Source organism: Lissotriton helveticus, chromosome 1_1 (assembly GCF_964261635.1).
Source record: "Lissotriton helveticus chromosome 1_1, aLisHel1.1, whole genome shotgun sequence".
Classification (NCBI taxonomy): Eukaryota; Metazoa; Chordata; class Amphibia; order Caudata; family Salamandridae; genus Lissotriton; species Lissotriton helveticus.
In genome coordinates this window covers 1,711,600,333-1,711,627,854 of record NC_136057.1, presented here as the reverse complement: position 1 = coordinate 1,711,627,854, position 27,522 = coordinate 1,711,600,333, and the positions used below count along the sequence as shown (strand labels likewise).

General features: G+C 45.1%; 1 protein-coding gene across 11 annotated transcripts in view; it reads right to left on the bottom strand.

Annotated features, from left to right (window-relative positions):
• The window catches only part of BAZ2A (bromodomain adjacent to zinc finger domain 2A), a 1,342,005-nt gene that overhangs the window by 1,141,503 nt on the left and 172,980 nt on the right, over nucleotides 1-27,522 (bottom strand). For all 11 annotated transcript variants that reach the window (XM_078689111.1, XM_078689116.1, XM_078689113.1 and 8 more), the window contains one exon: nucleotides 25,957-26,523. In XM_078689111.1, coding sequence (XP_078545237.1) covers nucleotides 25,957-26,523 — 567 coding nt within the window. The remainder of the gene's footprint in view (nucleotides 1-25,956; nucleotides 26,524-27,522) is intronic.

Genomic DNA, 27,522 nt, shown 5'->3' with positions numbered 1-27,522 from the left:
GATGTGGGTCGAGACAGATTGAAAGACCTCCTTTAGCTCTTCCGTATTTCGAGTCTTTCTTGGCCGGATTGAGGTATTCTTTATATCCTACTATTGGTGAGAAATTTGTCTGCCATGTCTCTTGAAGAAAGAGTAGACCATGCTGTTTGAAAAATTCAATGAAATCCGGATCTTCTAGTTTTGAGCTTAGGCCGTTTACATTCCAGGAACCGATGTTGTCTGTTGTTTTGGCTTTGGTTGAGTTTGTTCATGCCATACATTAGCGGATTCCGGCTGGATTCAGTTTTGTTTGCCCGGTGTATTTGCCTGCTTCGGGGTGGGCGAAGGTTATGGTAATTTTCCTCCCCACTTGGTTTGTGCCCTTAGTTGGGCTTTGTTGTCCTGGGCCTTTCGCGCCTCTCAACAAGCCCTCTGGGGAATTTAGTTGTTGTAACAGCGTTGGGTAGCAGGGGGGCAGGGGGGAGGGTGCGAGGACTAGTTTTTTTTATTCTATGCCCCATTTGGCAAATGAAACCTGCTGCTGCCAGATTTGCTCTGTGATCGAGTTGTCATAGAAGGTTGCTGTGGTGATTTCTAGACCAGATGGGTCGGGATTTTGTCTAAATTCTATACTTACAAGATTGCCCGTCTCGATATGACGCAGAGAAGGAAGTGCTTTGAGCAGTTTTAATATTACGCTTCTATTGAGGATGTCGTGAGTTCCCCTCGATACGTAATGAGGGATGAAGTGCAGCTTGTTGTTATAGATGTTAATGATGTCGGAAGAGACCAGCTCGGTGTATTGGCTCTTTTTAGTTTGTTTTTCCTCTGAGGGTTGTCCCGGGGTGATCGGGTAAAAGTTCTGAGCATTGCATGCAATATTTTGAGGTGGTATATCGTTGTTCATTGCAGTCGTTGGAGCACCGCTTTCCGTATGATTCCTGTATGTTATGTCGAGGGTACTCCCGTCCTTACTGTCTCCCTCATTGGACAAGTTTACATCATTTGAGCTGGTTTTAAAGGGTTCTGTCATGTTGCGCCTGAGAGTTGTTTTTAGGATTTGAGTGGCCTGAGATGTTGTGTGCCGTTTCTCTTCCTTTTCAACAGGCTTGAATATACTGTATACGTTTGCTGTCTGAGAATGTTCCATCATAGATTGGTTGTGGATTTTTGAGGTGGTGGGCTTATTGATTGATGGGGTCGTGTCGACCTCGAGGCTTGCTATCTCAATATTTGTGGTTGTTGTGTCATCTTCACTTTGAGTCACGTCTAGCTCCTTCTTGGTGCTAGTTACGTTCGGAGCCTGTCTTGTTTTTTTCCCCTTTCTAGCCTTTCTTAGGCGTTTTCTCTCCCGCTTCGATAGTGGAGCTGTAGCATGTGTTTCTTTTGCTAGTTGCAATGATCTAATAGTGGGCTGGTCGAGATGCCTGTGTTGCCCGAAACTGTTGTTAGTTGTAATGTTTTTATGCTTTCGGGTATTGGAGCTATGTTAGGCCCCAATACTTTTTCATTATGCTCTTTTAGGGGACTAGGATGGACCCGATCCATTTCCGGCTGCGTTTCTTTGGGTTTCTTAGTTGGTGAATTAGTCTTTGCTGAGGCTTCCCTGGCGGCCCCCAGTAGTTCGTACATTAAGTTTGGAACTACGGCTAGTTGGTCTATTATTTGGGTGCAGTGGCAGTGACTTGAGGTGTTATTTTAAGATCTGCTGCCTCACCTACAAAGGCGTAAACGGGAAAAGGCCATTATACCTGCAACAAAAGATTCAGTGTACACAACCAGCCGTATACTAAGATCCTGTGATAAAGCCCTCTGTGAACCCTGCATATTTGTTTGCCTCGCAGCGGAGGAAAGGCTTTTTCCAACCTTGCCCCCTGGTATTGGAACAGGCTTCCTCCACATGTCTGCACTTGTACAAACTACTATAAATTCAGGAAATCACTTCAAGCCCATCTATTTTAATAACCCTTTTTTCCCTTCATTGGTACTTGATTCCGTTACAGTGCTGAGATGCCCCTGGGTGAGCTGTGTGCTATATGAAGTATAAATAACATAACATGATAATAAAATGCCTGCTAATGTAGAAAAAGTATGAAGGGCCAAACATTAAAAAAAAACATTTATCATTCTTTGCAGCGTTGCGAAGGGCTGTTATGGACTGCTCGCCAGCACTCACTACAACTCCACAATCTATGCAGTATGATACTGTAAGAAAGTATGATCTACTTTTATGGTCACCACCACTTTGTGCTGTTGTCATTATGTTTTACTTGTTTGTCTGAATGGGATCCTGCTAATCAGAACCCCCGTCTCTGTTGCTTACTCCCTAAATTGGACATGGTGAGTAGATGGGTACACCGCAGATTGACTACTGGAGTACCCTTGTAAGTCCCTAATATATGGTACACATGGTATCTGTACACCAGGGGTCCCCCATGGGCTGAAGCATGTATTATGCCACCTATGGAAAGCCATTCAAATTCTGACTACAGGCCTGCCATTGCAGCCTGTTTAAGCTGTTGCTAGCATCACTTATGACAGATATAAGTGTCCTTATATCGGAGGTCACTGTACTTAAACCTATAGTACATATCAACCCTAAGGCCCTCAGTGCTCCCGGTACCAGTCTACTAGACACGGACAGCAAATTATGCCTGCTGCCAATCAAAGACAATTCTGTCCTACTGCTGCTGAGCCAAGCTCGAGCAGGGGGAAGGTAAGACAATAGGTTTCCTGTCACAGGGAGGTGTGACCACCTCCCAGACAGGACTTTGTGTGTGGGAAAGGCTGGGGGAGCTTGCCAGCACCAGTAGACTGCTGCTTTGAAGGGCCCATTTGGTGCCCTCATTGCATACTCCAGTTAAAACCAGTTCACGGAGCCATTGGCTCCCATCCTTGCGCGAAGCTGGACAAAGAACATGGGATTACAATCCCCACTGTCCAGTCTCTCCTCTAGGACTTCCTCGCAGCCTGCCATGTCTTCACAGCAGGTTTGAAGCCAGTATCCCTCGTCGGAACCGCTAAAGCAGTACCCATGTGCACTGCGTCAACCTTTATAAACAAAAAAAGAGTGTCTTAAGAAATAGGTTTTGCCACAGTAGGGAGCAACAAACAAGCTTATGAGACGACCACACTGGGACGTTTAAAGAAAGCCCTCACTCACCACCTAGTGATGACATGCTTCATCATCGGGCTCCACCAAAGAGACCGAGTGTCTCTTTGGTGTGCTACAACGCCAGAACTACTGCGGAGCGGGATAGTGAGTTAAGGGCGTGTTGTGCAAGATTAAGCTAGTGAGTGATGGGAGTATAAAAAAGTCAGTAGTGTATAACAAAGCCAATTTTTATTCTATGACCACTAAAGACAATAATTAAAATGATGTGTATGGAAGCAGTCCACATTAAGTTGAGTAGAGGATTCCTATGCATCAGTCGACATGTTTCTTGCCATCGAAACGGTGTGATTTTACCCGGCAATTCTTCAGGACTAAAAGTGTTCTATACCCTGGTGGTATGGACGCGCTAAGGCCCACCCTTACCTAGGGGCGTGAAAGTGAAAATTAAACAAAATGGTGAAAAGTGCAAACAATTAGGAAGAATAAATGGCTTCCTAATAACTCCTGGTTTAGGAGGCTTCGATTTAGTGGTTTCTGCACCTGGAAAGGAAAAAAAGGGGGGAGGGACATAGACATACATATAAGACATAACAAACATTTAGTAGTGATACTGAATGTTGCTGTAGGTCTATGGTGCTCCATTAAGTGGCAAATAGACAGTTGTGGTAGAATAGCGTTATTTTTATCACCACCTTTTGTCCCTGGGTACATAGCTGTTAACATTGGGGAGTGCTGTGCACTAGGCGTGATCTGAGCTACGTATGACTGTGATTAAAAACATGAAGGAAGACTTCAAGGTTAGCGATCAAGTTAATGGTCACAGTTCAGTTCGATCGCAACAGGTAAGTAAAATAAATTAAAATGTCTCACTTTTCTGGTGTTAAAATAAATCACCATGGATCTCAGGAGGGGGGTGGGAGAGTATTCGGCACACCCTGTTCAGTGTCGAAATCAAAGAAAAGACATGACATAACTGTAAATACGAGTGAACACTCGTAGCAAGGTCGGTACTTAGCTTTGTGGTTAAGGTCACATGGATCTGGAGAATTTACTCACGCCCTTGACGCTCGGCACCCTCAGTCTACCTGCATCGCCCTCGGACTGGACCCTGAAGATGTCCGGGCAGCGTACGGTAGCCGCTTATGTTAGTGAAACAGCGAGGCAGCGAATGCTTCCGGGTGGGCGTGGCCTGGAGCGATGCCCAGCGGGACTGGCTGAAAGGAGGTTGCTAGGTGACGGCAAGTAAACGCGAAGAAGGTGCTTCTAGACGAGCTTAGAGATTATGTCAAGCTCCGCAGGAGATGTTTATCATGTGAAATATTTTGGCAATTTAGTTCTGTTTCCAGTAATGTAGAGGAAGCGCGATTGTGTTAAAGTAGCACAGAAGTATTAATCATGCTCGTATTGACCCTTTCGTAATCCATAAGGACTACTGCTTACACAATAAGGAACGCTAGTTATCATCTTAGGCTATGGGTGACGTGGAGCATGCACTGCGCTAAACTTCAAAATAAGGGGTGATTAAAAGAACTCCATTGACCAATATCGGACTAGCTAATTTATTTGATCACAGTATTCCAGGGGATATCGTCGTTCAAACCGTTGAGGTGTGTCCCCAGTCTGTAGACCCACCTCTGTTCTTTCTCAAAGAGGCGATTGATCATGTCATTGCCGCTATTCAACTGTTCAATGATTGTCCAATGCATATCGTTGGTGGTATGATTCAGTTCCAAGAAATGTCTGCTCATTTTGGTAGTTAACTTTTTACATCTTATGTTGGAGCGATGCTCGCAAATTCTGTGTTTCACCTTGCGGCTAGTCATTCCTACATATCGTAGGTCGCAGGGACACGTGATTAGGTATACCACGTTTTGTGTGTTACAATTCGTGTGGTCTCTTTGCGTCCAGATTTTTCTTGGCTCAAGCTCCAATGTTTTTGAATGTGATGTGAGGTGGCAGACACTGCAGTTCGTGCAGGGGAAGTGTCCAGTAACCCTCGGTAGTCCCCAAATATCAGTGATAGATCTTTCTATGACTGGGGCTGTAGATTTTGGTCGTGTGTGTACCAGAGTGTCTTTCAAGCTTCGTCCTTTCTTGAAGGAGAATAGTGGCTTCTCCCAGTCTTTTTTAGTGCTGGACAAAATTCTCCAATTTTTATTGATTGACTTTTTCATGTGATTTGACAGAGTACTATATGTAGTTACACACGTAAGCGGTGAAATAAACTTTCTAGACTAACTTGTCCAAAACTCAAATTATTTTCATATTTCCCCAGACCAATTCACCATTAATTCTTTTTTAGTTCCAGAGTAGAGTGCTGCTCACCAAAAGTGCTTCAACACCTCATCAGGGGTAGCAAGCACTATAGAAATGCAACCCTTTCCCCTCGTCTATCCCTCCACTATCCTTCTCAATCCAAATAACAGACTAACATATGCACCGCTCAAATTAATTTCATATTGCACTATACTAATTAACCACTTATCCTTTACAGCTTCCGGAGTAGCATGCTACTCAATGAAAAAGCGCTTCGACTCCTCGTCCGGGGTAGTAAGCACAATATAAATGAACTCACAATACAATAACGGTTGTCTAGATTAGTGCAGGGTGCTACACTTACATAAGCGTGCACCATATACTAAGCCAGCCTCCTACAGATACTATCCGGGGAAAACTCTGGAGCCAAATATTTAAGCTGAGATTGGACCTCTGAAGGGACTCTCTGCCCGGGTGTGGTTGCAGCTACTATTGAAGTTGAGGGTCCTTCAGTCTTGCATTGCCATCTTGCTGCTGTTAGACAATTGACCTGGTATGTTTTTAGATGGTAAAGCATGGATGTAGTCGAGCAAAAATATGTGGTATTTGTACCAAATGACAATTTGTCACATATTATGCACTGCGCAAATTTGGCGACTGTTTTTGATTCTCCCGATGGAATCCTGAAGAAATCCCAGGGCAATGCTTGATTTCTTCTGGGGAGGCAACTCCTCTCCAGAGTCACCATAATCCACCTTTCAAACTTCCTGGTCCACCTGCTGTTCCACATGATCTCCCTCTTCTAGATGAGTTGCCAAAATTAACTTCTCTTAAAGAATGTTCAAGTTCGACAAATGGGCATATTCTTCCTATTTTGAAAAGTGTATGATCAAATCATATTTCTGGTCACATGATCTTCATAGCGATTGGCATCTTCTCGAGGACCGGAAATTGAACAGAATGATATTTTATTTGAAAAAAGTACTCAAACATAAGTTATAATCGACTGATCTTAAACCCCAAATGTGGATCATACAATGTTATGTTATTTGTACTTATAAAGCGCACTGCTACCCTGAGGTGTCCTGGCGCGGAGTACTGTTGACCTGGGAAGCTTCGAGCCGCTTAGTGAGAGAAGAACCTTGTTTTTAAGCCCTTGCGAAAAGAGATGAGGTCTGGAGCATTTCTGAGATGGAACGGGAGTTCACTCCATGCCTTGGAGGCGCAGTGGAAAAAGCTTTTGCCTCCCCAATAGGTTTTCTTAAAGATGGAGGTTTGGATTAGTTTAGAACTGGAAGAGCAAAGGGTTCTGCTTGCGACGTACCATGTAAGTCTGGTTTTTAGAAACTCCTGGCCAATCCTATTTACCGCCTTGAAGACAACACATAGTGCTTTAAAGCCTGATCTAAGTGGGACTGGGAGCCAATGCAGTTTAAGTTCTCCACTGACCAAAGCAAACCTGGGTGTTCCTGTCAGTAATCTCGCTGCCGCATTCTGGACCAATTGCAACTTGTTCATATGTTGTTTCTGAACATTAAGATAGAGACTGTTGCAATAGTCCAGGCGGGACATAATGAGTGCGGTGACGACCGTCCTTAGGTTGCTAGCCGACAGGAAGAACTTGATTTTTTAAATTATTCTGAGGACCATGAAACATAATGAAGTCACCTGGTTCACTTGGTCCCCCATGGTGAGTTTGTTATCCACCACGACTCCTAAATTCTTGGCTTTCCTGGAGGGTATAGGGCAAGGTCCCAAATCCTCCGGCCACCAGTCCGGTGTCCAGACCTGGGGATTATTGCCAAATTTTAGCACCTCCGTTTTGCAATGTAATATGTATATGTGCCATATACTCCACCAAAAACATGAATTTTTTTTTTGCAGTGACCTGAGAGGATGTCTTTTCACATATGCTAAACTTCACCAATTTTGCTGTAAAACTGTAATCCTATGCATTTTCTTTGTTTGGTAGTTATATTCTATTTTTGATTTCGGATGTTGAAAGTTATTTTTGGAAACTGTTGCTTTTTTTAAATGTGTTGTTAAACTAAAGTTAAACCATTATGTTACTAAACAGCTAGACTCAAACTTTCTGTAAAATCGGTCTATATATCTGTTTTACACTTTGTCATTTGTATTTCAGACTACTGATGTCATTGCGACTTCTGGTGTTGCTGTGAAGAAGGAAAATGCATTTTTGATGTAGTTATTTCTACAAATGAATACAAATGGGAAAGTTAAATAAGTATCTTACTAAATAGCTACAGTGAAACTTTATGCAAAATATGTCTATATATGTGTTTTACACTATGGCAAAAAAAAAATGGCATTTGCGGTGTGTCCTTGGCAATTACACTCATAGAATCACAGGCACTACCTTTGCAAACATACAATCACCCAGGCATTACTCTTGCACTTATGTAATTACCCAGGCATTACACACGCACTCACAGACCCATAAAAGTACTCACACACCCATTCACTGACCTATACAGCCACTCACAAACCCACTCTCAAAGTTTCGGGTTCACTGAAAAAAAACAAATGGTACATGATGTTATAGTTAGGAATTAGCATTTAAAAAACCTTAAAAACTCACATAAATAGGTGGGAGGCAGAGCTTGGGAGGGCCTTATCACCCCAAGAATGGCGGTCTGTCTACTACAGAGCTGCCCACTCCACCCGCAACACTGACTCCAGGGAAGCGGCGACAAAGTTGGCCATATACTGGCATCTCACACCGGTCCGGCTCAATAAGGGTAATCCTACACGAAGCGCGCTATGTTGGAGGGGATGCGGGGAACTGGGCACCCTGACTCACCTCCTCTGGGATTGCCGTGAAGTCCAGGACTACTGGAAGGCTGTCTTGGACGAGATCGACTCCACATTCGACACGGAAATCCCCAGATTCCCGGAGTACACCCGCCTGGGCGGGAGGGGGCTACAGTTGGGGGTTTTCCTTCTTATGATTTCATTGCCATACCGGATGGAGCGTTCTAACTCCCAGCATTGCGTTATGGCTTCACTGAATACAGGTAACCATACATATGATTACTGGACATTGCATATTTCTCTGCCTGATCGCCGTATATGCCTGCTACGTATTTCATGCAATGTTTTGTATACTGATGCTCATGAAACCAATAAAACAAATTTGAAATTAAAAACTCACATAAAAAGCCAAAGGTTACAGAGACAGACATAGTTAAGCTCAAGTTTAACTCGCACAGAACCAGTGAAAATCAACTGTTATAGCCAGCTAAGCCAACTATAACTTAAGTCCTCGCAATGCACTGCTTATGATCTCACATATTACATCACTCATGAAATAGTCAGTAACATCACTGATGACATCACTGATAAATCACTCATAACATCCACTGAATGTTTAACAAAAAAGGTTATTAGTGTTAAATATATACCAAGGTGTATTGATGAATCAGTGGGCGTTTGAGTGCCCGTATGGATGATTCAGTGGGTGCGTGACTGACTGTATAAGTGAGCGATTAGGTGTCTCAATGAATGTATGAGTGAGTAACTAGGTTGTCTGAATGTATCAGTCTGACAGTTGGTTTCTAAGTGGCAGTATGGGTTAGTTAGTGAGTGGGTGGGTACGTGAATGGCTGTATGGGTGAGTCATTGGTTGTCCGAGTACCTGTATGGGTCTAAGTTTGAGTGGGTGGGTGGGTGAGGGGGAGTGTGACTTGCCTGCAAGGATGAGTGAGTGTGAGTCAGTGGCTGTATGGGTTAGTGAGTATGTCTGTGAGATGTATGGGTGACTGAGTTTGTGTATGGTTGTGTTGGCGAGTGAATGGATGTGTCGGTGGTATATGGGCGAGTACCTGGATATGTGAAGGGCAGTATAGGTGAGTGTTGGAGTATATGAGGGGCTGTATGTGCGAGTGATTGTGAGAGTGGCTGTATGGGTGAGTATGTGCTTGTGTCACTGACAGTATAGATGAGTGAGTATGTGTTAGTATCTGTATGAATAAGCTAGTTGATGTGTGTATAACTGTATAGGTTAGAAAGTGGCTGTGTGATTGACTATGGGTGGGTGGGTGAGTGGGTGAGTGAGTAGGTATGTGAGTAGCTCTATGGGTGACTGATCGTGTGTGAGTGGCTGTATGGGTGTATGAGAGGATATATCAGTGGCTATATTAGTGAGTGAGTGTATGAGCGGTTGCATGCGTCACTGACTGGATGTGTGTGTAGACCTATGAATCAGTGAGTGGGTGTGCAAGTACTAGTGTTCGTGTGTCAATGGTTTTGAGAATGGTAGTGTGGTAGTTGGAGTGGGTGTATGAAAGGTTATATTGGGGTGCGAGTGGGTTCGTGAGAGACTCTGTGAATGATGTCATCAGTGATGTCATTTGAGATATCAGTGATGTCACTGACCATGTCATCAGTGAAGTAATATGTGAGGTCATAATCAGTGCATTGCAGGGCGCAATATATTATGTTATAGTCAGCTAACTATAACTGCTGAAGTTCACTGCTTTTGTACGAGTGAAACTTGAGACTAACTATAAAATCTCTGTAACCTTTCGTTTTTTTCAGTGGATATATTAGATATATTTTATATATAAATATATTCTTGGTTTCTTGTCGATATATATATATATATATACACACACACACACATGAATATATATACATATATTTATATTGCACAGCAAACATCCCTTGTTTCAAGGAGGAGCGGCTTCTCAGCTGGTGCTGGCGACGAGCCAAGGACTAGACTCGTATTTTATTCAAAAGCAAAAATAAAGACGCCGCACTCTTCTCGGTGATTTTCAAAAGTGATTTATTCCAGCTCAAAAGATCTTCCTTCACCTACGCGTTTCGAACAAAACTGTTCCTGATCCCGAACTTCATGGGGGGGCCAGGAGAGCGCACCCGATCCGTGCGTCCGTAGGGCGTGCGAGGTCCGGGTAATGGATCTGGGTAATTCAGATCCATTACCCGGGACGCACACGTCTTCAACTTCACTACTTGTTTGAAGAGCAGGTGATTTGGCGACCTTTCTTTTATTATTCAGTTCATCCATACGTGGCTGGCACTCTACCGGTACTGCCACCACGATCCTGATTCCACTGTAGCCTCTTCAGCCCTGATGAGTCACATCTACCTTCACGGTGTGACGAAACACGTGTCGGTTGGCTACTATTTTCTGTACTGACCAACAATTGATTTATAAACAATTTTCACCCACAAGAATCTTTGTGTTTGGCGTTTTTGTACTTTGACGCAAAATATTTGTCTCAGCGGGTTAAATCAAGTCCTTACACCAGGACCACATAACCTACCAGCGTGTGCACAGAATCTGCTCTTCTATGTTCTCACTTTTACCTGTGGTCTCAACTATGTGGGCAGTACTAAACTCCAAGTACATGCCCGCATCCTTCAGCACTTGATAGCAAGTATAAATAACCTTGCCACCTATCCATTGGCGCGTCATTTTAAGACAACACATGGCAATGATCTCAAGGGCTTAACCTACTATGTGATCGATGTCATCCCCAAGTTACGACGGGGGGGGATGTGGGGGGGCATGGGGGGGGATGTGGAGGGGGGGGGTAATTGGATGTTGAGGCAGCTAAAGACCCGCATGATAATAGAGCTGGACAGTAAGGCCCCTTTTGGACTGAACACCACGGAGGACCTACACACTTTTCTGTAAACCATACAAAGTCATGATACTTATCCATGCTACAACTAGAAGTATTGTACCAGCTCAGTTTTTTTGTATATTTATTCCTATGTTTATTTGTACCGGTCTTAATGGCTATCTCGCGACCTTACATCTAAAAACACTATGTCTATTACACCACGTTGTATTTATGATTAGATGATACCTCCTTTTAGATTAATAGTAATTAGATAGATTATGAGTCGTTTTTAACACTTTTTAGGAATTGGCATATTTGCACATTATTAGCACTTTGCACTATGTAGCTATATTTGCACATCAGCGAGTATTTGTTTACAGAGAGCACATTTGTAAGGGGTCATTCAAGTTGCAGACATGACAGGTTTCTATATGTATTCATTTAGTTACTGCATCTAGTTACAACTCATGAGTACATTAAGTGATCCTATGATAGGATTATTTATTATATCTGACACTATAGTATTAAGTTTCTCTCTACTATGTCCTAGAATAAAATCAATTAGGCAGTCGATGCCTGTCTATTACGCATTTATGCAATCATTTTGATGTTCATAAATTCTTTTTCTGTTTATATTGACATATTTTCCTTGAATAACTGCTTTGCATCTTTGTTCGGATAATGATATTGAATAGGACCTGTTTTTTTAACTTTAGTATTTGTACAGTTATCAAATTTACACTGGGTGTCCTTCAATTATATCCGTATGTGTTTTGCTTTCAGTTACTAATGTGATTTATTTTCCATGGATAGCATGTTATTGAGTTGTCGTCATTTTGTATAATATAGTAGTCATATTGAACACCTATTTATTTATTATCACATTGATGTATTTTACTATATATTTTCCATGTGCAAATTCAACTAGATGCTGTATTTATAAGTGTATGCAATTTAGGATTTAACCTGCTGTCGTAGTACTGATAAAAATAGAGTCTGTTTTCTATGTTTGTAATCACATGACACAGGTGTAGCAATTTAAAAATCTTTTCCGCAAAGCTGGCCTCTTTTGATCAAGGCAGAAGAGAGAAATAAAGAAATTTTCCTTTTACCACGAAGAGGAGTTTGCACATATTTTCTTGCCGAAATTCAGAGGTTTGAGAGTGCTTGGAATTGATATATATATATCCTACTGGCGATCTCCAGTAGGTAGTTATAATTAGGACCTAGTTTCCATAGGAAAAACGTTTCTTGATTTGCCAATGTCTATGGCGTCGTTTGACGAATCTTCGTGAAAGTTTAAAAACTAATGGGGCAGTAAGGTGAGCTGCTGTGTTGAAAGTTTCGGGTGCTTCATCAAGTCGGGACTGATAAGGGGGTGGGGGGGGGGGGGGGTGTCCCAAAACACGTTTTCTCCAAACTGCTGAAAGGAACTACACCAAGTTTGGCAAAAAGGTAGCTCTTGGTACAGAAAGCACTCTTTTTGCTAAATGGTGAAAATCCATTCAGTTATTCCTGAGCAATGTAAACATTTCTCAGATATACAACTGGGGTCGTGGAGGATCCGCAAACCCTCCCAATCTCTTGCTAGCAGTGCATAGCGGAGGCGTGAGTTATAGTTAACTCAGCTAACTAGAACGGCTGAATTTCTCTGGTTTCGTACAAGTGAAATGTCAGCCTAACTATAATGTTTCCGAAACGTTTGTTTTTTTCAGTGAATTTCCAAGATTTTTAAAAATGTTAATTCCCAACTATAACGTCCCTGAAATCTTTTTTTTTTCAGTGAATTTTAAAGTTTTTTTTAAATGCTAATCACTAACTATAACGTCCCGTAACGAATAGTTTCTTACCTTTCGGTGTAGTTTTGCAGCTTGAAGATCTTTCTGGATTCACTATGCTGTGCATTATTCCGCGGTGTAGTGGTTGGGTCCGGAATCGTAGTCTTTTCTTTGTTTTTTTGTTTTTTTTCGTAGCCCAGGTGGGCGTCGACGTCCCACCTTTTGGTGTCCTTCTGTGACGTTGGCACGCTTTCTGCGGAAGCTCCCACCCTTGGGCGCCATCTTTGGATTCTTTTTTTCTCGTTTTATGTTTTTGCGAATCCTTGGCAATGTTCAAGTACGTTTTTTAATCCGCCTTGTCGTTCAAGGTATCTGTTTCAGTGTTGACCTTGTCTTCTACCACCTGATTCTCCAGCCTCATCTTTCTGGCGGAGGTGGGCGGGTTCGCTAGTGAATCCAGAAAGATCTTCAAGCTGCAAAACTACACCGACAGGTAAGAAACTATTCGTTTTGCAGCGTGAATCTTTCTGGATTCACTATGCTGTGCATAGACTTTGTAGCGGTTTGTTATTTTTGTGGCGGCTGGGTGGAAGATGAGCGTTGGCTGTTGAATATATGTTGAAGCACTTTCTGTCCTACTTGTGCTTCCTTGTTCATTTGTATATCTACACAGTAGTGCTTAGTGAACGTGTGCACCGAGGCCCATGTTGCCGCTAGGCAAATGTCTTGAATGGGTGCGTTAGCCAGGAAGGCCATCGTTTCTCCCTTTTTCCTAGTTGAGTGGGCACGCGCCCCCTCCGCTAGCTCTTGGTCTGCTTGTTTGTGGCAGAATTGAATAGTTTGTGCGATCCATCGTGCGATGGTCCCCTTTGTTACTGGTCTACCCAGGAAGCTGCTTGCGAAGGACACAAAGCATTGTTTCGTCTTCCTGTGTTCCTTTGTTCTTTCTATGTAGTGCATTACTACCCTTCTAGCGTCCAGAGTGTGGAGTGCCCTCTCTGCGCTTGTGGTTAGTTTTTGAAAGAAACTTGGTATTTGAACGGTCTGGTTGATGTGAAACCTCGACACCACCTTTGGCATGAAGTGTGGGTCCGTTCTCATCACCACCCTATCATTGTGAATTTGAATGTAGGGTTCTTGCAGCGTTAACGCCTGTAGTTCGCTCACCCTGCGCAGGGAGGTGATAGCCACCAAGAAGGCTGTTTTCATAAGTTAGCATTTGTAGGGAAGCCTTATAAATCGGTTCAAAAGGCAACTTCATGAGTTCTGTCAGGACTAGATTAAGGTTCCATGCTGGTGGCGGCATCCTCTTAGGACACCTTTGCCACTTGATGCCTGAGGCTTGAGCCGGGCAGATGCTTTTTATTCTGTTTTAAATTTACCTTGTGTGAAATTACTTCCTCTGTGTCCTACCCCCCCCCTCTGCACAGCGCGCGGAATTATCGCAGCGCGGGTCTCCACCGATCGAGGGTGGAGGCATTGTTCTTATTTAATATTTTAAATTCACCTCCTGCACCCCCCGTCTTCCGCGCTGCACGGACAGCACCTCAGCCTCCCCCCAGAGCAACCGGCCAGCTCAGGGCGGGCTTGCCTGGGACACGGAAGGAATACGGTGGCGGCCATTTTGGGTAGGGCTAGATAGTATAAAAACAGACGGCTATGACTCCGCGCAGCGGACGCGCTCAGCGGGCACGCCGTATTCACGCCGGAGTCAAGCCAGAGTCCAGCCCGTCTGCGCCCGTCCGCGCATGGCCGGGCACAGGGACAGGGACCCTCTTCAAACGGATTGCCTATTCTGGGGAGGAAATCCGTCAACTGAATGGGGGCACAACATCCTTAGACCCAACTACACTCACTCGTATAGAGGAACTGTCCATCCAGACACCGCAGATAGGTAGGTCCCCAGCCCCCCCCCCCATACCCTAAAGCTGGTTAGCCTAAACACTAGGTCACTATGTTGTCATAGTCTTGAAATCTTCACTCTATTGCAAGACGAAGACATTGACATCTTGACCTTGACTGAGACCTGGATGGGGGACAGCTCCATACCAGACATTATAGCCGCCGTCCCTGTAAACTATGACATTCATTGGCAGAATCGTACAGGGAACACTCGAGGGGGAGGAGTGGCAATAATATTCAAAAGACATCTAGCAGTGACCAAAATACTGGCTGAGTCAGCGGATCTGGCCGACTTGCTGGCGATAAAAATCATGCTTGATAATATGTGTGTTACAGTTCTCACAGTTTACCGCCCCCCTAATGCCACCTCAGGCTTTAATGACTCCTTTATGTCCTCTGTCTCTGACATGTGTTCCAGATATAGAAACATCATCGTCACAGGAGATTTTAATTTCCACTGGGACAAAGAAAAGAAAGAGCCAGCAGCTAGCTCCCTAGAGACAACTATGTCCTCCCTGGGTTTCAGGCAGCTCGTAAATGCCCCTACTCACATAAAAGGCCACACCTTAGATCTGATATGGACTACAGATCCCAGGGTGGTCTTAGCTGGAATCCTCCCTTGTATCTGGTCCGACCATCATCTGATCTACTGTGACATCCCTCTGGATACTATACCCTCACGTCCAGCACTTAAACCCAGACTGACCCGCCAGTGGAAAAATGTGGACCAACACACACTGACCACGGCACTTAGGGGAATTGTCCAGCCGACATCACCTGATAAAGATGTAGATCAAGATTGTAACGACATGATGGATTATTTAGTAACAGCCATCGATCAGCTAGCACCCGAGAAACTCCAAACAAAAAATAGTGGAATAAAGGGAACCCCATGGTTCACACCCGCTTTGAGAGATCAAAGGAAGGCTCTGCGTAACATGGAGAGAAACTGGAGGAAAAATAAGGATACAGACTCCTGTGAACAATATAAGAAGGCGCTTTACAGCTATAAAAAATCCACCCGGGAAACTAAAGCCTCATTTTATGAGATCCGAATAAATAGGGCGACCAATGTTCAAAAGGAAACGTTCAAAATCCTGAAGGAACTAACTAAAAAAGCTCAGGATGTAAACAGCAGCATAAACTGTGATACCTTCCAGAAATATTTCCTGGATAAAGTAGACGCCATTATGCTCGAAATAAAAAGTATGGGGCATGGCCTCATCGAGCAGCAGGCTACCCTAAACCCAGCTGCCAGCTGCCTAGCATCATTTCCCCCTATGGACCCACTAACCCTCGAATTACTGATGAGGAAGACAAAATCAGGTTCCCCAGCAGATCCTTGCCCCCCTAGTATTTTCTGCTTGGCACGACCTATTCTAGAGGACCATATCCTAGCCACACTGAATAAATCCTTGAGCACCGGCAGGCTCCCCACTAGCTTCAAAGAAGCTCGTGTAAAACCGCTGCTAAAGAAAGTGGGGGCAGATCCCAACGCCTTAAAAAATTATAGACCCATATCCCAGCTGCCTTTCCTGTCCAAAGTTCTTGAGCAACATGTGCTAAAATCTCTGTCAAGCTTCCTGGAGTCTAACCATCTACTCCATGAGAGGCAGGCAGGGTTCCGCGCACATCACAGCACTGAGCTTGTCATGCTCTCGGTGCTGGACGAGCTCAGAAGGATGGCTGACAGTAAGAGACCGAGCGCCCTGATTTTGTTAGACCTATCAGCGGCGTTCGATACTGTCAGCCATACCCTTCTACTGGACAGGCTGGCTGGGATTGGGATTCAGGGCTCAGCTCTTCGGTGGCTGGAGTCATTTTTATCTGGGAGAACCCAGAGAATCCAGATGGGAGACAGCATATCAGGAGTGGGAGGTCTGACCTGTGGTGTCCCCCAGGGTTCAGCACTATCCCCACTCCTGTTTAATCTATATCTGCAGCCTCTGATTAACACACTAGCGGGGATGGGCTGTCGGGTGTTCAACTATGCAGACGACACACAGCTGCTGTTGGGCATAGATGACACCGTACAAGCCCAGTCACACGCCCAGGACATACTGAGATACACAGTTCACTGGATGGCTACTAACCAGCTAAAAATTAACCCGGAAAAAACAGAGGTGCTGATAGTACCATCCAAGTGCTCCTCTTGGAGTGACATGTTCTGGCCTCAGGAGCTGGGCCCAACTCCACAGCCAGCTACAACAGTCAAAAGTCTTGGCATTAAGTTAGACAGTGCTCTTTTAATGACCAACCAGGTCTCTACCGTGGTTGGTACCTGCACTGGCCTTTTAAGACAGTTGCGCAAACTGGTTCCTCTCCTCTCCGAGCCGATGCTTCGCACAGTGGTTTCCGCCACCATAGTGTCAAGACCCGACTATGGAAATGCGCTCTACTTAGGCCTGCCAAAGACGCTAATTAACAGACTTCAAGTAGTCCTAAACGATGCCGCCAGGCTCATCTTTAATCTCCCGAGGAGAGCGCATGCCTCCCCATTACTAAAGAGTCTACATTGGCTGCCAATCGGGCAGAGGTCCACCTTTAAAAGCCTCTGTATAGCCCATAAAGCTATCTATGGGCAAGCCCCGGCCTACATTAAGGAACGGATTGAGATATATAGACCGGAAAGAAACCTTAGGTCTTCAGACGCCCAACTCCTTGTTTGCCCACGTTTCAAACTGGCTACAATGGGAGGGAGATCTTTCTCGGTCGTACTACCGAACCTATGGAATGCCCTGCCTGAGGTACTCCGTAAGGAGGGTAACCTGCTCCGTTTCAGGAAAGCCCTGAAAACCAACCTTTTCAGAACAGCACACAGCCTAGCGTAAATCCTGCCCCTCCCTCTACCCTCTCTCAGTACCTCGGTTGTTATGTCTTGTGGTCAAAAGCGCCCTGAGACCTGCAGGTGATTTGGCGCTATATAAACCCGCAATAACAAATAACAAAAATTAGGAGGCGCGATCCTTTTTGCCCCTTCCATGAATCTCTTTACTATCTGTGACGTAAAGAAACTCTTTCCAGTCTCTCCTCTTGTGTAGGCCACAATTGCTGCCAGGTGTACTCTCAGCGAGGATGAGCTTAGCTTTGCTTTTAGCAGGTGCGTGAGGTACCTTAGAACTGTTGACTCCCTTGTCATCTTTCTGTGTAGCTTCTTCTTGCTGCACCATTCTGTGAACCTTTTCCATTTTGCCAAATAGCACCTTCGTGTGCTAGGCCTCCTTCCCTCTCGCAGTACCCGCAGGGTGCTCTCCGGTAATCTCAGGTGCGCAAACTCTATGTCTTCAGGAGCCATGATGCTAGGCTGAGGCTCTCTGGTTCTGGGTGTAGTACCTCTCCATTTTGCATGGACAGTAGGTCTTTTCTTCCCCCGAACTTGTGGGGTGCACCTTGTGCCATTTCCATTATCTGTGAGTACCATGTCTGCCTGGTCCATTGTGGTGCCACCAGGATCAGAGTCATGTTGCTGGTCCTGCACTTGTTGAGTACTTTGTGTATCAGGGGTATCGGGGGGGAAAAGCGTAAGCAAATGTCCTCGACCAGCTTTTCCATAGGGCATTCCTCAGGGAACCTTCCCCTGGTTGCCTGGAGGCGAAGCTTTGGCATTTTGCATTCTGGTGTGTTGCAAATAGGTCTACAGTCGGTGTTCCCCACCTTCTGAAAAGCCTTCGCGTTTCCTGTGCATTGAGCTCCCACTCGTGGGACGCCGATGTCTGTCTGCGGAGCCAGTCTGCCTCCACATTGTCTTTCCCTGGTAGGTATATGGCTAGCAGGTCTATCTTTAGTGGGATGGCCCATCTCCATATCTCCTGCGCTAGGTTCGATAGCGGCGGAGATTGCGTTCCTCCCTGCTTGTTGATGTAAAACATCGTTGTCGTGTTGTCCGTCTGGATCAACACTCTCTGGCTGTACAATTTTTTCTGGAAGGCTTTCAGGGCGAGGAACACGGTCTTCAGTTCCAAGTATTTGATGTGTTTGACCGCATCCACTAGAGTCCACAGACCCCTCACCCTGAGCTTGCTCATGTGCGCTCCCCATCCCTTCTGGGATGCGTCTGTGGTGATGGTCACCGTTGGGGTCGGTGGTGTTAGAGGCTTTCCCTTTGTTAAGTTCTTCATATTCCACCATGACATCTCCTCCTGCACTGCGTGCGTTACAACCACTAGATCTTCCAGGTCAGCAGCTGCCTTGCCTTACTGCGAGGACTACGAAAGCTGCTACCTCTCCTGCCCCCCCAGACCAGAGATAACATAGTCAGGAGCACCATCCTCAGCCGCCTGGATTACTGCAACGCCCTTCTGCTGGAATCCCCTGCCTATCTCATTTCCAGACTTCAAAGTATCCAGGCGGCTGCAGCTAAACTGGCACTCTCTCGGGAACGAAGATCTTCTACCACTCTTGCCTTGGCCGACCTCCACTGGCTGCCTATACACCAGAGGATCTGTTTCAAATCCTTATGTATTGTCTTCAGGGCAGTTCATGGGCTAGGCCCCCGACCACTCCAAAATAAATTTAATTGGTATGAGCCTACCCGGTCTCTTTGATCCTCATCTTTAAACCTTATCAGCATTCCTAGGATCAAGAAAGCCACTTGTGGGGGAAGAGCCTTCAGTATAGCTGCAGCTCATTTATGGAACAACCTCCCTATTGACATCAGAAAAACAAACGAACTGATGGCCTTTCGTAAAAAGGTGAAAACATGGCTTTTCCCAAAAATCTCCCAAAAATCTAACAAAAAATCTAACTGATCAGCACCTTGACCACTGTCCTCTTCTGTTCCACAGGTTTTTCAGCTATATGTACTTAGCGCCAGAATGCCCGTAGGGTTGCAGAGCGCTCAACAAATGCCATAAATAAATAAATAAATAAATAAATAAATTCCCAATTCCCTGTAGCTTGTGACCATTGCTCTTGCAGCCATTCTTGGAATGGTCTCATGTGGAGGCGCACATTTGGTACTAGATATATGCATGAGGCCATCATGCCCATGACCTTGCTCGCTGTCCTCACTGTCAGAGCTCGCCCCTTCTAGTAGAGGCGCATCTCCTTCAGTAGCGCCTGTGTCCTCTTGTCGATGGGGAACACCTTGCTCTGTATGGTGTTTATCTGAGCGCCTAGGAAGACCTTCACTTGCTCTGTTTCCATAGAGGATTTCCCCCAGTGAATGGAGAATCCCAGGTTCATCAATGTCCTTGTCACGCGCTGGGCATGTTCTTTGCATGTCCTGTGTGAATTTGCCTTTATTAGCCAGTCATCCAAGTAAGAGTATACATGGATCCCTTCCCTTCTCAGGTGCGCTGCCATTGCCGCAAGGCACTTGGTGAAGGCACTTGGTGATTTTAGTCCAAACGCCAGGACTGTGAACTGGTAGTGATGTTTGTTGATGGTAAATCTGAGCAGATGTTTGTGCCGCCTGTTCATCGGGATGTGCAGGTAGGCGTCTTTGAGGTCTATGGTGGCCATGGAATCTCCGTCCCCTATCTGGGGAATGACCTCCCGTAGAGACGTCATTTTTAACTTGTGTTTTTATGTATTTGTTCAGGAACCTGAGGTCCAGGATGGGTCTTAGTGTTTCGTCCACCTTTGGTACCAGGAAGTAGGTGGAGTACACTCCCTTTTTTTCTTTCCCGGTATGGTACTGGTTCGATGGCCTCCTTTTGGAGCAGTTCCTCCGATTCCCTTTGAAGCAGCTCCAGTTCTTTTCCGGACTGCGCTCTCTTTTTTGGTTATCTGTTTGGCGGTGCCCTTTCCAGTTCTATACAGTATCCGAACTGTATGATGTTCAGTATCCACTTGTCCGTTGTTATCTTATTCCATTCTCTGAAGAAGTGACTTAGCCTGCCTCCTACTGGTGTTACATGTTCCATGGCATTTGGTCCGTGTAACCCTGTGTTAGTCCTTTGTGCCCCACCCTGGGAGGCGTTGTGCGGGTGGACACACACTGTGTGACGGCGTCTCTTAGAGGTGGCTTGATGGCCTCCTCTCTTGTTCTGGCCACGTCCGTTTCCTCTCCCGCGAAAGGAGTGGCCCCTTTGTTGGTTGTGCCAGTTTTCTTTTTGGTGTCCCTGCTGTGCCTGGTTATCTCCCTGGTTGGACTGCTGGAAGGTCTGGTGCGACGTTCCTTGCTGGTTTCCCCCTCTTCCGTTCGGTCTCCGTGACGGGGTACCCCTTTTCATCCCTCTGAATTGTAAGGCCCCCATGGACCTTGCAGTGTCGTTTTCCTTTTTAAGCTGGGTGAGTTTGTCATCCGCCGGCGCGCTAAACAGTGTCTCCCCATTGAACGGGGTGCTAAGAATGTTGTGCTGAACCTCTTGTTTGAAACCTGAGATCCTGAGCCAGGCTTGCCTTCTTTCAGTGATTCCCATCATCAGCCTGCTGGATGTGTCTGCTCCATCCAAGGTTGTTTTGAGGCAAGCGTTCGCCACATTCTTCCCCTCCTCCACGAGGTGTGAGGCTCGGTGTTGGTACTCTTGTGGGAGGTGCTTCATCAGCTGCCCAATTTGGTCCAGGATTTGGTACTGGTGCCGATTAAGTAGGGTGTTCGAGTTCGCCATGCACCAATGCATTCCTTTCTATTTTTCTCCCAGTTAGGTCCATCCTCCTGCTTTCCTTGTCTGGTGGTGGCCCTGATGTCGTCGGCACATATGCCCTCTTTCTTGCGGTCGCCGTGATAATGGAGTCCGCCAGGACTGTCCCTCTGATGTACGGGGATCTTTCGTGGAGTGTTTGTATTTCTTCTCCACCCTCGGTGTCACGGACCTGCATGTTGCCGGTTCCTTGAACGTCTCCTTCCCCTGAGCCATGACACTTTCAAGCATTGGGAGATAGTGGCTCCTCATCTGCGTGGGGAGTAGAGTCTCCAATAGGAAGTCAGACTTTTGTTTTTCTTCGTCAAGTTTGACTCCAAACGCCGTAGCCGCGTTATTGATCACCATATTGTACGCCCCAATGTCGTCTGGCGGCGAAGGCCTCGAAGGGTACGTGTCTACACCCTTTTCTGGACTTTCAGTGTCTAGGTCCTGCCATTCCAGGTCCTGCGTCCCCGAGGATGCCGAACCGAGGCATGACCTTTGGTCGTCGTCACCCTCCTCCTCATAGTAGAAGTCTTCATCCTCTGGATGTTCTAGAGTTTCAGGGATTTTCTGCGGCTCTTCGGCCTCGAAATCCTCCTCCTCTTCTACTTCGACGATAACCGTCGGTGTTTTCGACGGAATCGTGAACTGTTTGAGGCGTTCGTCGAACTCCTTCTTTCTTTGTAGGATGCTATCCATTTCGGCCTCAAGCTGTTTTTTCTTTCTTTCCAGTTCGGCGGGCCTGTTCGGCGTCGGACTGTTCGGCTGGTCTCTTTGTCGGTTATTTCGATGTCGATGTCGAAATGGGCCTCGTTTCCTTTGTCTTCGTCGAGGCGACCTTTGGGGGCTTCTCTTTCGAAGTCGAACTTTCCTTTTCGGGGACGTGCTTCGACGACCTTGGCTTTTCGCCGGTCTTCGCCGCCTGGGAGTCCTTCTCGAAGGATGCAGCTGCGGCCGACGAGGTTTTGGGCGCCAGTGCTCCCTTCGAGGACTTCGCCTCAGTTTTTCGGGAGTTTGATTCAGACCGTCGATGGCCTGTCTGGGCTTTTGGGGTCGACGACTCTCCTACCTCTTTAGAAGTTTTCTTATCGGTCTTTACGACCGTGTAGCCGTCGTCTTCTCCAGCGACGTTGTCTTCCTCGTCGCTCGAGAGTCTCAGGTCTCGAAGGGATGGTGGTTGGCCCTTCCCCTGCATGGTGTAGTTGGCAATTCTCTGTCGCTCTCTGACGCGGAGAGTCTTCGGTGTGAAGGCCGAGCAAGCGTTGCAGTCCTTGCCCTCGAGGTCGACCGGTAAGCAGAGGTTGCAAACCAGGGGTTGGTCCTTCTGCGCGTACTTGTGGTGGCAGTTACGGCAGAATTTGAAAGGGGTGTTGTCCATTGCTCGCGCTCAGGGGGCCCCCTGTATGCGCATTCTCCGTTGGATGTCGAAGTTCTCCTTCTTCTTCGTCGTCCTGGCTTCTATATGTTCTTCTTCGTCGTCTTCTCAGTCTTTTCCTGCAAAATTCGACTCTTCTGTGTCTTTTCCTGTCCAAAACTCTGGAGCCTCTCGGGAACGATCCAGTCTCAACGGCGGAAAAAAGAATCTGAAGATGGCGCCCAAGGGTGGGAGCTTCAGCAGGAAGCGTGCCGACGTCACGGAAGGACACCAAAAGGTGGGACGTCGACGCCCACCTGGGCTACGAAAAAAAACAAAAAACAAAGAAAACACTACGATTCCGGACCCAACCACTAGACCACGGAATAATGCACAGCATAGTGAATCCAGAAAGATTCACGCTGCAAAACCTTTGTTTTCTTTTAAGTGAATTTCTAAGTTTTTTTTAACTAGCAATCGCATTTGCAGAGTGGTGGGGAAAGGGGGCTGGACCTCAGACCAGCTCTCAAGAATTCCGCTGCGTAGGGCTTACAGGATGTACCAGGAGGGTTTCTTGGCCCCCAAGGTCCGGCTGGAGCCAAGGGGACCTCATCCCCCAACTAGTAGGGTGGCACATTTGCAGAGTGGTGAAGAAAGGGGGCATGCCCTCTGAACTTCTCAGCAATCCTGCTGTGTGGGACCTACTGGGGGTAATAGGATGGGTAGTTGGACCCCCTATTACCTCCACTAGGTCCCACACAACAGGATTGCTGAGTTCTGCTAGCAGGCCACGCCCTATTTAACCACCACTCTGCAAACGTGCCTCCTAGTTGTGGGATTAAGTCCCCTTTGCTGGTGAGGGTCCTTAGGGGCCAACTAGCCCACCTATTACCTCCAGTAAACCCTACTCAGTGGGATAGCTGGGACATCGTCAGAGAGTGAGGCCTACCCATTTGTTATTTTAAAATTTTAGTAAGACGGGAGGGGAGCCCCAGGGCCCCCCTCCAGAGGCGGATATTTGCCCCTGGGGACCCCATCCCCCGGGGTCCAGGGCATTTTTTTTCGTTTTTTTTGTTTTAAAGGCATGGGGCCAAGCGCCCCACCTCCCGGGCCATTTTATCTACAAGTGTGCTGTGCATTACTTGGTAATTACCACAATTTGATCAATCAATTTTGAATTTATAAGCAAATGAAAATTGTACTTACAGTACCTTTAACTATGCCCCTCATTTATCATCTGAATCGAATTTGATATACCAATAGAAAACAAACCCTTCCTAAATTCTGCCAAATTGTGTACTTATTCATTCATTACACAGAGAAAACGTTTGAAGAAATGTCCACTTTTTTGCACCCCTTTCAATCTGTTTTCCCCTTTATGAATAAGCACAAGTTCAAGAATACCAGGAGAAATTTGACCGTCTTATGTGTCTGTCAGATTTCAGCCATATTAGTCAAATAGTGTCAAAGTTACAAGCTTTTCGAATGACAAGCAAAGAGGCCAAATCTTGCATGGGGTAGGCTGCCTTTACCCTTCCACATAAAAAGGAAATACATAGCATATCACACTCCACCAACAATGGCAATTAAAAGCATACTACTATCTGCACATTTGCATGTAAGGTTCTTTCGGGTACGTTAATTATAAACAGATATTTAAGAAGACCTACTGTACATGGCTTAGGCCCATAGATTAAAGCAGCGATGATTGAGCGTATGGTCTATGTCCAGAAGAACCAAAAGATAGAGCTCTACTATGGGAATACATGAGATTTGAGCTCTCTAGTGCAGTAATTAATGTTTGAATCTGCATTAATAATTATATTTGCCCCAAATAACATGCTTTATTTTGCCACTTTTACTTTAAAAAGCATGGCTTAAAAATGTACACATCCCCACAGAATAATGTACTCAGACCTAATGCAGGTTTTCTAGGTTGCTCATGGCAAACAGCTTCGCTGCTGATGCATCCTGGGGTGAGCCAATATCTTTCAATCAATAGCAAACTTCCAATAAAGAACGTAACGCATCACTCAAGAGAACAGAGTAATTATGGAGGTAGCCTGCACAAAAAAGTAAAGCAATTGCTCATTATTTCCCCTGACAATTTTCGACTGGTCATGGGCACAGTAAAAATGTGGTAATCTCTCCATTACATAGTCTTTTAAGGAAATCAACAATTTGTTTCATTTTTACACCATTGCGTCTTGGGCTTTGTGGTCTGACTTGTGTGATTACAAACAAGTGTTCTCTTGCATGGTTATTCAAATTAAACTTGTAGTTCGACCCTAGTGGCTTGTATAAAGTATATACGCTTGTGGTAGGTGTCCTGACTAGAGAGGCTATGCCTTGAGTGGGTCATGACAACCCTCCACTCATTCAACATTGGTATACTAGCATACTAATCAGTGTGAATCTACACATATGTCTCCTTCCATGCTGTTTTGCCACATCTAGTAGCAATAAAGAGCGGTATTAATCAGAACAAGGATATAATGGGTTAAGTAAATGCAATGAGATCAAACCAAACAGGACTCTTGGAAGATTTTTCCTATTTAAAGTGATTCTAAAATGCATTCTGCAAGGAGGGAAGATTCATTTTCTCCAGTTAGTAGCACTAAAAGCAAGGTGTGTACATTAGGTTTATGCACAGTTTAACCAGGCACTACTGACTGGACTTGGCATATAAACCAAAAACCCAAGCATGCAAAGCGATGTTAAGGAAACCATTTGGCATGGGAGTAAAGTAGACATCTTGCAGTTCATTAGAAACGAGTAGCTTCTATTCTGTTTTGAGGTTGAGGACTATTAATGAAGATCCATCAATTAAGACTGGAAAGCTTTTGAAATACTAGTTCGGCATCACAGAAAACTATCATAAACCACCATCCTTCTCAGCATCAACAGCTGCAGGATTCTAAAAGGAGTAGAACAGTGATCCATAACTTCCTGTCGAAAATGACTGAAGCTAAACGTGAGGGTAAATATTAAGCATACCAGCATATGGAAGCTGCTGGCCCTTTAAGTGAGCAGTGTTCAATTTCTAACACTGCTCCCCTCAGTTGTTTAATGTTTTCCTTTTGTTAAGGGAAGCAAAGTTAAGTCTTGTGCTGTAGTGTTACTTTTAAACGGCTCAAGGATCTGCTTATCTGTATTTCCAAAGTGAAACTGATGGTGATCAGAAAATGTAACCTTTAACAGTCTGCAGTGATTTACTGAACTTAAAAATTGCCTTTTTCTACATGTATTTCTATTTATTAGATACATTTACGATGCTAACATGTTCTGCAATCCCAGCTCATGGGTAGGACTATTGTAATGCGTATGCCTCTCAATAACGGTCCTACAATAGAGAATAGTAAAAAAAACAGATGTCAACCGTACACCATACCTGTCTGCATATCTGAAGGCTCCAGTGACTCCAACTCAACAGTCTCCCCAACTGCAATAGGCAGGATATCCTTTACACACTCATCACCAAGCTGGTTGCTCTCCTGTGTCCGACAGGGAGATTCTGCAAAAGCCTGGACACTGGATGCCAGCATTGGTGATGGCCGAGGAGTGCTGTAGTAATCAGTGGGGCCATTTTGCATTGGCCCAAAGCTTTCATCATGGAATGAGTCATATAGCTCTGGCGAAGGGAATCCCAGCTCCATGGAGTTGCATGCACCTTTTCCCCAGGCTTCAGGATCCCGGAAGGTACCACTTCTTGGACTGGCAGGCTGGATGGCGTCAACACCACCGTTCAGCTGGTAAGGACCAATGGAATGGAGCTGGGGTACCAGTTGATTGTCTTTGGGATTTGCAGAATTCACAGAGGGGTAACGAGTGTCATTCCAGAGATAGTCGTAGGCTACGTTAGGGTGCTGCACATGCAACAGATTGGTAGATTCCGTCCCTGAAGTGCTTGTGGGTGATACAGCAGCTAAACCGTTTACATTCATGTCACCATTCAAACCTGGGGAAAGAGAGAATATGTTACCACCAAAGCCTACTCAAGAGCTTTCAGTTTATCACTTGCTAGCCATGAAACCACTAGAACGTTGGGCTCCAGAGTACTGAAAATGCATCTTGCAGATTCAGTCTACTGGGGCAGTGACAGCAGTTTCTGCATTTGCCAAACCTACAATATTTTTGTGGTTAGGCCAAGAAAAATGTTTGGATATCAAGCCAAATCTTTAGTAAATCAATATCTTTGTTTGCTATTTGGTGGGAATCTAAGAGAATACTGTAACACACATTGGTGCAGAATATCTGTGCTGTAAAACTTCTAATTTCAACTACAATCAACTATGATATTAACATTTCAGCTGGCTCTTAAAATGGTAAAAAAGCATTTTGCCCATAAACATTTAAACATTCTGAAGTCATAGCTCAATAAAAACGTAGTTGCACATCTGTCGCTGCAAAAAACATCCACAAAATCCATGCATTTGTGATTAGTCAATATCTACTAATCGGCCTTTTCAATCTTAGTTGATCTTCATAGCTCGTTGGAATTGGTTGAGACATCATCCGATCTACTTAAAAATCCTATGTGTGCCAGGGAGACAATTGAAGTAACACACTTCACTATTTTAGGATTAAGCTCTGTAATTGACCCCACACTAATAGGAAGTAACTTAATCAAGTCACAAGATTAAGAAGAATTGTGAAATGACATCACTGCTTTTCCTAAACTTAATTTTGCATGGTATGTTTTCTTAATGTGGATTATTTGTAAACAACATTTTGTCACTGGCACACTTTGCCCCAGTTTCATTATTCCAACTTTGGGCTTTTATCAGGAGATACACGTTTATATTTAACTTAGAAGGATGTTATACATTTTCTAGCTACCTGCCTTTGCCAACAGAAAGATATGGTTAAGTAAACAAAAGTATCTTGAATATTGTTTCTTAATTGCACTTAACCTTTCTTCTTTTGTTTTTATAATTCCTTCTCTCATCATGGAAGA